The sequence below is a fragment of the Coregonus clupeaformis genome, unplaced genomic scaffold (genome assembly GCF_020615455.1).
Source record: "Coregonus clupeaformis isolate EN_2021a unplaced genomic scaffold, ASM2061545v1 scaf0361, whole genome shotgun sequence".
NCBI lineage: Eukaryota > Metazoa > Chordata > Actinopteri > Salmoniformes > Salmonidae > Coregonus > Coregonus clupeaformis.
Genome location: NW_025533816.1, coordinates 212,088 through 222,870, shown reverse-complemented (window position 1 = coordinate 222,870; position 10,783 = coordinate 212,088). Strand labels below are relative to the sequence as shown.

The window sequence follows — 10,783 nt, the reverse complement described above, 5'->3', positions numbered from 1 at the left end:
GAAACTAACAAGAAAATAACTTCAGTTTCTTATCATGATATGGTCAGAATGTTTTAGAGATCTATTGTTCATGGTTGAAAAAGAGAAAAGTGGTCTTGCTGGAAAAACTCTGAGATAACTTTTATCCAAAGCTCGTATAGTTTACATAAATGGATCTTGTAATTTGTATTTTTTCTTTGGGAGTGTATTTTGATTTGATTATTTATTAAAGATGGCAACCGCCTAACCTTGTTCCTGTTTTCTGTTTTAGGCCTACTTTTGTATATGCCATATAGGGCTAGATTTTCAGTTATCCACCCTTTCCTTGCCTCAGAGAAAAGTCAGGAAAGCAAATATATGTTATCTAAGCTCTTGTCTCTCAATGTAAATGTATATTGAATTGACCCAGTTGGCTAAAAAATAATTTAGAAAATGCACTTTGACACCAGAAAGGCAGGGTATACCCTAGGCCCAGGGCTGTCTCTACACGCTGCACCTTTAAATACGGAACGCTCAATAAATCCTGGTCAGATTAATCAATATAATCGTACAAATCATGTTAGGGAGCAATTTCCCAAGTGGTTTTTAAGTGGTGTTGGGCAACATGTTCTCAATGACAGATGCTTAATCCAAAATGTAAGACATCCTAAATATAGAAGCTATTTAACTAGGATCAGACATAATAAGATCTAGCTACGACGTTTGGGCTTTGATTGAGATGGGATGCAGACAGCAAAGGGCTCTCTCCGTAGTTTCTTGGCCATATGGTGGAGAGCGTGCATTTTAAATTAACCACCATGGACAACACAACTGCCACCGGCACACCTTGGAGCATCGACCCGACTTTTGACTCAACTTCTCCGGGCTTCAAATCTAGTACTGTGGCGCCCACAATCTTCCCACGGTCAGGCTACAGCATCATCTCCTATCTTATGTTCATCAATGCAATTTTCTCGGTTTTTAACAATACTCTGGTAATAACCGTGTTGGTGAAGAATCGTACTCTCCTCACCCCGATGAATGTGATCATCCTGAGTCTAGCCGTGTCTGATTTGATGATAGCCTTGTGCGGTTCATCGATAGTCACCATCACCAACTATCATGGTTCATTCTTTCTCGGCGACGAGTTCTGCATCTTTCAAGGATTTGCTGTCAACTATTTCGGTAAATAACATTTTGAATAGTATGTCTTTGAATCATGTGGACTGAACTCAAACTTTTCATAGACCTATTTTTGGTTGTAGCCTAAAAGTGTTGAAAAAATAGTCTAATTTGATAAAGTTAACTCAATGCGTTAAATTGGGTTTGGGGGGTGGGGGGGGTTATTCAGATCTGTGGTTTTGTGGTTGTGAAGCCAGGGTCCATATTCAGAAAGCATCTCAGAGTAGAAGTGCTGATGATCTAAGATCAGCTTTGCCTTTTAGATCATAATGAATAAGATTACATGTAACAGGACCTAGATCTGATCCTAGATTAGCACTCCTACTCTCAGATACTTTATGAACACACTGCCCCCTGGTCTCCTCTCCCTCAGGTCTGGTGTCTATGTGCACTTTGACACTGCTGGCGTACGAGCGCTACAACGTGGTGTGTAAGCCCATGGCAGGCTTCAAGATGAATGTGCGTCGGAGCTTCCAAGGGCTCCTGGGGGTCTGGCTGTTCTGTTTGTTTTGGGCCGTTCCCCCACTGCTGGGCTGGAGCTCCTACGGCCCCGAGGGCATCCAGACCTCCTGCTCTCTGGGCTGGGAGGAGAGGCCAGTATAATATGTTATATAACTTGTTATAAGCATATATGAGCCTTTTATAATGTCCTATAACACAGTTTGTAATGTGTTATGTCTCTCTAGGTCCTGGAGTAATTACAGCTACCTGATCCTCTACACGCTGTTCTGCTTCCTCCTGCCTGTCGCCATCATAATCTACTGTTACACCAAGGTCCTCACCTCTATGAGACAGGTACACATTCATCTACTGTTACACCAAGGTCCTCACCTCTATGAGACAGGTACACAATCTACTGTTACACCAAGGTCCTCACCTCTATGAGACAGGTACACAATCTACTGTTACACCAAGGTCCTCACCTCTATGAGACAGGTACACATTAATCTACTGTTACACCAAGGTCCTCACCTCTATGAGACAGGTACACATTAATCTACTGTTACACCAAGGTCCTCACCTCTATGAGACAGGTACACATTAATCTACTGTTACACCAAGGTCCTCACCTCTATGAGACAGGTACACATTAATCTACTGTTACACCAAGGTCCTCACCTCTATGAGACAGGTACACATTCATCTACTGTTACACCAAGGTTCTCACCTCTATGAGACAGGTACACATTCATCTACTGTTACACCAAGGTCCTCACCTCTATGAGACAGGTACACATTAATCTACTGTTACACCAAGGTCCTCACCTCTATGAGACAGGTACATATAGAGCCTCAGCCCACCGAGGGAAATAATGACTTTTTTTCTCTGCTCACTGGTATGTTAATGATGGTGGTTAGTGAATGTTAGTGAATGTTAGTGCATGTTTGTGAATGTTAATTAATGTGGTAGTGTGGACACACCTTTCTAAGTCAATTTCTGTCCATATACCAACTGTACAAAAGCCTCTTCCAGTTGGGATAGAGGGACTGTAACAGGGACTGTTGCTATAACTGGAGACCGTAAGAGGGGTTTAGACGCTGAGACTGATCCTGTCTGTCGTCGGGTATCGTCTTCCTCTTCTTCCTCTTCCTCCTCCAGCTAAACCGTAGCACGGAGCTGCAGGGCGGTCGCCCCTGTCTGCAGGACAATGAGCGGGCAGTGAGGATAGTGCTGGCCATGATCGGGGCCTTCTTCGTCTGCTGGCTGCCCTACACAGCCCTGTCCGTGGTGGTTGTGGTGGACCCAGAGCTCCACATCCCTCCACTGGTGGCTACCATGCCCATGTACTTCGCCAAGACTAGTCCAGTCTATAACCCCATCATCTACTTCCTAAGCAACAAGCAGGTATGTGTACTGGAGGAGAGGCAGAGCAAAGTTAGACTGAGAACACACCACATCAGTTACATTTGTAGATTATCGAAGGGGACTGCTATGTGTCTGCTCCCTGTGGTTTTAATTCAATTAGAATACACATTTCCGTTTTGGTTATTTAGGCCTATATTTAATCCGTATTGCGGAAGCTCCGCGCTGTAGCTCGATTGAAATTTAAAGGCAAATGTTCCCGCATTCGCAGAGACGGCATTCACGGTAAACGCTGCATGTGTCTGCTCAATGCGAAATGATCTTTACATTTCAATCACGGCTGTAACGTAGATCTTCAGCGATACGGATTAAATCTAGCCCTTATTAGTGGACACTCATCCATAGCGACTCTAGTAATGTCTTGTGGATTGTCTCGTGTATTGAAGATTGTACGAATTGATTTATAATGCTTTACCACACATTCTGTACATGGTTTGTTAACAGTTGTGTCCGTATTCCCTGTAGTTCCGTGATGCCACTCTGGAAGTCCTCTCCTGTGGGCGCTACATCCCCCATGACTCGGCCCCCGACACCCTCCCCATGCGCTCCATGACCCTAAGGACCACGGTGGGCAGAAAAAAACAAGGGATCGGTGCACACAGCAGGGTGCTGCCTCTGTGACTCCTCTCTCCTCCATCTCCTCCATCACTCCACTGGAAACAGAAACGGGAACCTAGAAGTATCAGGGTGGTCTGGGTCCATCCGAGCCCCATCACAGCTACTCACTCAGGTGAATCCTAACTTACAATTCAGTTGAATATTCACCCAGTGTCCCATTGACATTAATGTATAACTAAGTGAGAATTCGACTTAATAAAGTCCAGTCCATGTCAATCAGTCAGCAACCAAGTCCTCGTCTGCAGTACATTCAAAAACTGAAATGGCGCAAGGATTCTAAAGTATAACAATGGGAGATTTTTTAAAAGAATTACAGAAAACCGGGGTGCAAATTTGTCTTTGAAAATGATTTATGGAGATCCATTTTAGAGTATTGCAAAGCTGATTTTGTTTTCGTAATGTAGAGTGTGTGTTTGTGTCTGTGTGTGTGTGATTGCGGATGTGCGCGCATGCGTGCGTGTGTGAGTATTTTCAAAGTAATTTCTGATATTTCACAGTGTATTTATTACAGTATACCAACCAAGGGCATACTACATACTACATACTACATTTCTTTGTGCACTGTTTTGTCATGTAATGTTCTAAATGCATGAATGTGTGTGTGTGTGCATTCATGCATGCATGCGTGTGTATGTGTGAGAGAGTGTGTGCGTGTGTGTGCTTGCGTGTGCATGCTTGTGTGTGCGTGTGTTTGTGTGTTTGTGTGCGTGTGTGTGTGTGTGTGTGCGTGCGTGCGTGCGTGTGTGTGTGTGAGAGAGAGAGTGTGGTAGACACACGGTTTCTTAATTTTTTATTTTATGCAAGTGATCTCAATTATTCAATAAAAACGAATCTACCAAATATCGATTGTTCTTGTATATTTCTTTGGCAAGACAGAAACTTTTCTGGAAAGTGGGTGATATGTTAAGGGTTTTTATTCACACTGATCAACTCAGTCTGAAGACACAACCCATTGGACTACAGAAACAGGATGGATAGATAAAGTAAGTCTCTAGGTCATTGAGCAGCGTTTCTCCTTCCTGGTCCTGGCGACCCAAAGGTTGCACATTGTAGTTTTTACCCTAGCACTACGCAGCCGACTCAAATGATCAACTCATCGTCAAGCTTTAATCATTTAAATCAGATGTGCAGTGCTAAGGCAGAATCAAAAATGTGCACCTCTTTGGATCGCCAGGACACCAGGATTGAGAAACACTCCTGTAGGAAAAGAGTGAATGGACTGAACCATGAGAGATGTTATTCCAACGTCCTGTCCTCTCTGTGGCTGCCTCTGAAGAACATAGTGTCTTTATTAACCTGGGTGACTTCAATTTGATCAATGAACAGAGAGGATAAAAACCTGGCTTGATCTAATCCCAGATTTAGCCTGTATGAGCTGGGAAATGTTCAAGCAAAGAGTATTTCACACTTAATCCTATTTTAGAAATAGGATTATACATTGTCACATAGTAATCAGATAACACGCTCGGCTCATCTTTCAGTCATTTCTTTGGATGTTTCAAGAATACTGCCTGTCAGCCACCTGGCTGTAACAATATTCCATCATAAAACATGTAGGTAACTATATGTTCATTTTTTTTTTGTAAAAACACGAAAATATAAAGAAAAACATCCAGATAGATGTCAAAATTACTCTATCCCCATAGAGTAAGTATAGGCCATTGATGATAGCAGGGTCAGGTTTAGACTTCAGTCTAAAAGTCCGGTGCAATAGACAGATGACACCTCTTGCTCAGCCTGCCATCTTTCTACTATGAGCAGAACACAGTAGTCAACCATGCCTGCTCCTACTTATTGTGTGTAGGTCTGCAACAGCACAATTCAAGTTCGAGAACTTCCTGTCTAACAGCCAACTGGCTTTAACAGTCTTCTATGATAAAACTTGTAGTTAACACGTCAATTCTTTAGAAAAAAAACCCACTAACATATGAATACGAGTATTTTCATGATAAAAGGGTCATGTTTAGACTTCTATAGCTGTTTTGATTGGTCTAAAAATAGATAGATGGCACCTCTTGCTCAGCCTGCATTCTTTCTCTACTGTGCACAGTAGTCAACCATGCCTATTCCTATGCTTTTGTGTATGGGTTTATAACACCTAACAGGCAGGGTTGGGACAGTATTGCCAATTGGTCAGCAGTGCTATTGTAATAAACATGTAATAAGCATGTCTTAAATATAGCCCGTTGCTCTAAAACACTTCATAGGGACACATCCAATTAAACCCACCACCCTCACTGTAATTAAACCCACCACCCTCACTGTAATCCCCGTTGAGGATACAACACAGCCAAGTGCAAATAGATGTGACTCACATTGAGGATTCCCTGGTGACCAGTGAGCCATGCAGGGTGTCGATGAACACAAGTGGACACAGCGGGGCGTCACCTGGGTCATATTCATTAGGCACTAAAAATAAGAAAAACAACTTAGGGCACACCAATAAGAACCCTCATTTTCGTTTTCCATTGCACAATGTTTTGCAAAATGTTGCTATGGTGTGCCCTAATGAACACAACCCTGTCATAATGACAGGGGCTAAGGGCGTGCTATGAAGGATGTGCTTCATTCTGCTTTGGGCATGGAGTAGATGTTGTTGCCGATATCGGTAATAAGCTTAGGTTGCGGCTGTGGGCTCCTGATCATAAAGGATTCTGAAAAGGATGGGGAGATGGAACTGTTGTTCTGAAATGGAACTCAAACCTTTCTAAGATGGAACTATATCCAATAACTATTTGATTTGTGAGATGAGAGGCACTCTACCTATTTCATGGGTATATGGGAACAACACAGTTTGGGAGGAGTACATTGACATCTCATTTACCGTTGCAAACTGTGCAGTGTTATTCTTCACTTCCATTGTCGGCATCGCAGCGAATGTGTTCGTCACATGGGCAGTGTACCGTCAAAAGTCTCTTCGAACGTGGAACAATGCGCTCCTGGTCAACCTCGCCGTTATCGACATCCTTCGTTGTTGTATTGACTGTCCTATTCTCCTCACCATCGTTCTGAAGGGACCCGTAGGAGGAGGTCTGGAGAAACTGCTCTGTGACGCCCAGGTCGCCTCCTTCTCGTTCAGCTGCTGTATTCAGTTGCTCACCTTGGCCTGCATCAGCATGGAAAGACATCAAGCAATCGCCCACCCTTTCAAAATCACCCAGCGCCGAAGACGGATTCTGGTGTGGATCCCCTTGACCTGGATGGTGGGTGTTCTCGTTGCGGCCTTTTGTTTGACGTTTGTCAAGGACTCACCTGTGTATGTTAGGTGCAGGGGATGGCAGGTAAATGTGCAACTATCCTATGACACCTTTGGACTCTATATATTAGTTCCGCTATGGTCAACCTGCTTCGCTGTCATTACTGGATTCTATGCTCGTATATTTATCATAGTGAGAGCACACGGTCAAAAAATGTTGGACAAAGGATCTTTTCCATCAACTAAACAGGACACCGTGAAAGAAGCAACAAGTAAAGTTCAGGAAGTGGATGAAAAAGACGGGAAAACAAAACATGACGATTCTGAGAAAAATGAAATAGAGGTGGAAAGGGAAACAGACCAAAGAGAAGAGAACAGGCAAAGGGAAACTGTTCAGCAAGAACCTGTTGAAAGAAAGTTACCCAGAAAAGACCCTGAAATTGGATTTACGAACACAACAACGAAGAACGCTCAAGGAGCCATGAAAGACTCTTCGGACAACATTTCAGAAACCAAGACTCTGGGTAGCAATTCTGAGCTACTCCCCAGTAAGGTGAAACTACCACGTGTTTCATTCGCGCCACAGGTGGACAACCCCAGTGCCAAGGTGCTCAAGTTGGTAGACTTGGAACAAGACAAGGATGTCCATTCACTCCATCCCAATTCTATTGGTGATCATGATGTCAAAGCAGATTATATTTCTCCATTACCTACCGAGGTTGAGGAGACTGTAGCAGCAATCCCCGTTCCAGAAACAGAAACTCCAGCTGCAGATCAAAGCTTGGAGGTTAAAGGTGCCGTCTGTATGATGCCGTCGTTCGTCAACAAAGAGCATGCCAACAAAAAGAAGGAGAGTAAACTGGCAAAGCGTTCTGGTTACATCATTCTCACCTTTCTGATATTCTGGATGCCGTTGATCGTGATGGTGATGGCCAACGTCTGCATCAGAAACAGGAATTCCGGGGTAAGTAGTTTTTTTTTGTTTCTGATGGTCAGTGTCAGTGAACAGTTCATCAAATGCCTTTTTTTAAATATATGTTTTATATCAAATATACAACCCATAGCTTCTATCAATTTCATAATGCAAATTGCATAATATCAAATGGGGTCTCTAAATAGTGCTAATTTAACCATTCTCCTATGTCTTTAAAAAAGACAGTGGTAAATATGAAAATAAAAGCCTTCAAATGAAACGAACACCACCACCTCTCTATCATGGCTGCACTAACCGTCTCCCTGCTATGAATGGTGTAAATTCTATAGAGAGGCCCTGTCCACTGAGCTCCCGAAAACGCATAGATTTTCCTTTGTACTTTCACAATTTGTTTGTTATGCATCCTTGATAAAAAAAATACAATTTTTTTTCCAATGCATTTGATTTATCTGTTGATTTATCATTGTTGCTTTTGTCAGTCAGCTGTTTAGAGCGCTCATTGCTTTATTTGTCAGGTGCGTGTGGGTATTTGTTCTCCATGCAGTCCGTAGCCCATTTATTTAGCTTTATTGTTTTCTATCAATGTTTGTTTTCTTTCTTGGATCAGCTGATGATGGTCGAAAATATCACTAGACAACTAGCTTACAGCTAGACACAAATGCACATCCAATCCATCCAACAAGTAGGCTACAAGTTAATGTTAGTATCCCTATATAATAATAAATAATAATATGCCATTTAGCAGACGCTTTTATCCAAAGCGACTTACAGTCATGCGTGCATACATTTTTGTGTATGGGTGGTCCCGGGGATCGAACCCACTACCTTGGCGTTACAAGCGCCGTGCTCTACCAGTTGAACTATATATAGTTGACTCTTTCAGTTAGAAGTATTCGATTTTGCAATGGCATAGGCCTATATTATTTTTGGATTTGTGTGCCCATGAGAACTGTTTTCACGGCGAAACATAATGAAATGTTACATAGGCATAGTTACATAGTTACTTACAGTGCACTTTTCCCGAGATCTCCAAGATCCAGGATTCGTACAGGGTTTAAGTTCAATGTTCTAATTATATTGGTAAATGGTTAATAATGACAAATAACACAGCCATAACTGTAATTAATGTAAGGAAATAAAGGTAGTGCAGGGTAAATGCAAGTAAAGGCAGTTTACGCACCTTTTTCAGAAAAATGCGACCAGCAATCGGAGTTTACCCACCATTTTTTTTTTTTTACCACACTAGGCTACATCACTGGCTACCGGTAGGCCTATTTGAAGTTCATGGTAATACACATTGTAGCCTAGTCTAGTAAAATTGACCGTGTGTGTTAGGGTAACCATGGCGTTTTTCCTGGGACAGTTTCAGACCCATTTCATGTGTCCCGACTTTTCAGGCTACAAAAAAGGTGAATTTGTCAGCAAGACGCATCAATTAATGTAGACCTAATCAATGGCAATCGCCGAATGTCATGACGCACACTTTTTGGTGTTTTGTAACAGTTGTCTATTTCCATTCATCAAATGGATGCTGGCATTATTTCGGAGGGGACGAAAGCACAGGTAGCATACTTTTTAAAGTGATATGTTTGACAATTAGATAATAAAAGGTCATTCATTTTTACAGTTTTTACCGTTAAATTACATTTCATTTTTACAGTTTTTACCGTTAAATTACATCTTTACTATTAGGCCCATAAAGAAATACGTGCACCCAATAGAGACAGTCGCCCCAATATTGACATATTGAAAAACAAAAATGAAAGAATGTATGAGTGTTGAATTATTCAATACATCATTCTACTATTCTGAATGGAGATTACTATAGGAGGTTATACAATTCTGATACCGCATAAACATTGTTTGACATGTTTCTGCCTTTCAGATGGGGACAGCTCAGGATCTGGAGATCCTGTCTGTATCAGTGGCCTGCATGACCTCTGCCAGTAACCCCATAACCTACGCTGTGGTCAACCCTCAGTTCAGGACAGAGTTCCACTATCTTAGGAGGAAATGTAAATCGTTATGGACAAGAGCTTAAGACATACTACAGATAACTGTCTGATCTTTTATGGCATTTGCTTGGGATATGATGGTCACTTTTTTTAAATGGTAGTAAGCATTGTCATTTAAAATGATCCTAACACATCAAAAAGTCTTCACCCCTTGCCAGAACTAGGGGGTCAGTCTCAGAAGGGGTGTCTAATGTGTGGTGTAATGCATCTCCTTGTTTGGTACCAGGCTGGCTCTCAGGTAGGTCAAGGGCATCATTCATCCTCAGCAGTTAGGGCCCGATTTAGACTTAGGAAATCACGCCTTTCTTATACATGCCTTTCCTATGGACTTCTCAGTAGTTGGTATTCAGACTTACCTTATGAAGGTGTGTAAAGGGCTTTGCAGGCATGGTTCCCAATGAATGAATGAAATTCAACCGCTTATAACCCTCCCACTTGCTGGCCAACAGATTTTATCTTGGAGTTTTCGTTCAGTAGGGTTTTCAGTCCATTTATCTGAAGCCACCCCTTTAAATACGGTGTACCTTTTTAGTTAGAATTTTGTCGACAGACTCAATAGAATATATAGAGAGAACGGGTTCAGAAAGAAAGTGATCTAAATATATGCATATTCGTCTCCGTTTCAGCACCAATTGGTAGATTTAAAAATACAGTGATTTTGTAGATTATTCAGGGTTAGGATAGTATTTATGAATGATCAAAAAACAGGTTTAGAGAGCCTTCATGCACGAAAGAAAGAAAATGGTGGTTTGAACCTTCCTGAAAATTGCCACCATCCGTTATTTAACCCATGGTAATGTTAGAAGATTAGTGTACAATATAATTATATTAGGGTGAATAGTGTACAATAGTAGGCTATACCCTCTTCTATTGTCTGCACTAACCACGGCCAAGTATTGTGCCATGCGTCGGTTCAAACCGTTACGGCTTGGTCTGCGCGCCATAACCATTTAATTAGCCTCGGGTCAGAATCGTGTCCTTAATGAACACTGAGGTGTTGCCTGCTGTGCTGTGAG

At 42.0% G+C, this 10,783-nt stretch overlaps 1 protein-coding gene across 1 annotated transcript; it reads left to right on the top strand.

Moving 5' to 3' along the window:
* Positions 1–717: 717 nt before the first annotated feature.
* On the top strand, positions 718–4,270 carry parietopsin. The gene is made up of 5 exons (XM_041836509.1): positions 718–1,143; positions 1,514–1,733; positions 1,827–1,935; positions 2,741–2,986; positions 3,470–4,270. The coding sequence occupies exons 1-5, from the start codon at positions 744–746 to the stop codon at positions 3,623–3,625; spliced, it is 1,131 nt and encodes a 376-aa protein (XP_041692443.1). The 5' UTR covers positions 718–743; the 3' UTR covers positions 3,626–4,270.
* Positions 4,271–10,783: the final 6,513 nt, after the last annotated feature.

Excerpts from the sequence above, each read along its gene's own strand:
- parietopsin (XM_041836509.1), top strand. The coding sequence starts at position 744 with ATGGTGGAGAGCGTGCATTTTAAATTAACCACCATGGACAACACAACT. Across the intron at positions 1,936-2,740 it reads TCCTCACCTCTATGAGACAG|CTAAACCGTAGCACGGAGCT; the intron begins GTACACATTCAT and ends TTCCTCCTCCAG. Across the intron at positions 2,987-3,469 it reads ACTTCCTAAGCAACAAGCAG|TTCCGTGATGCCACTCTGGA; the intron begins GTATGTGTACTG and ends TATTCCCTGTAG.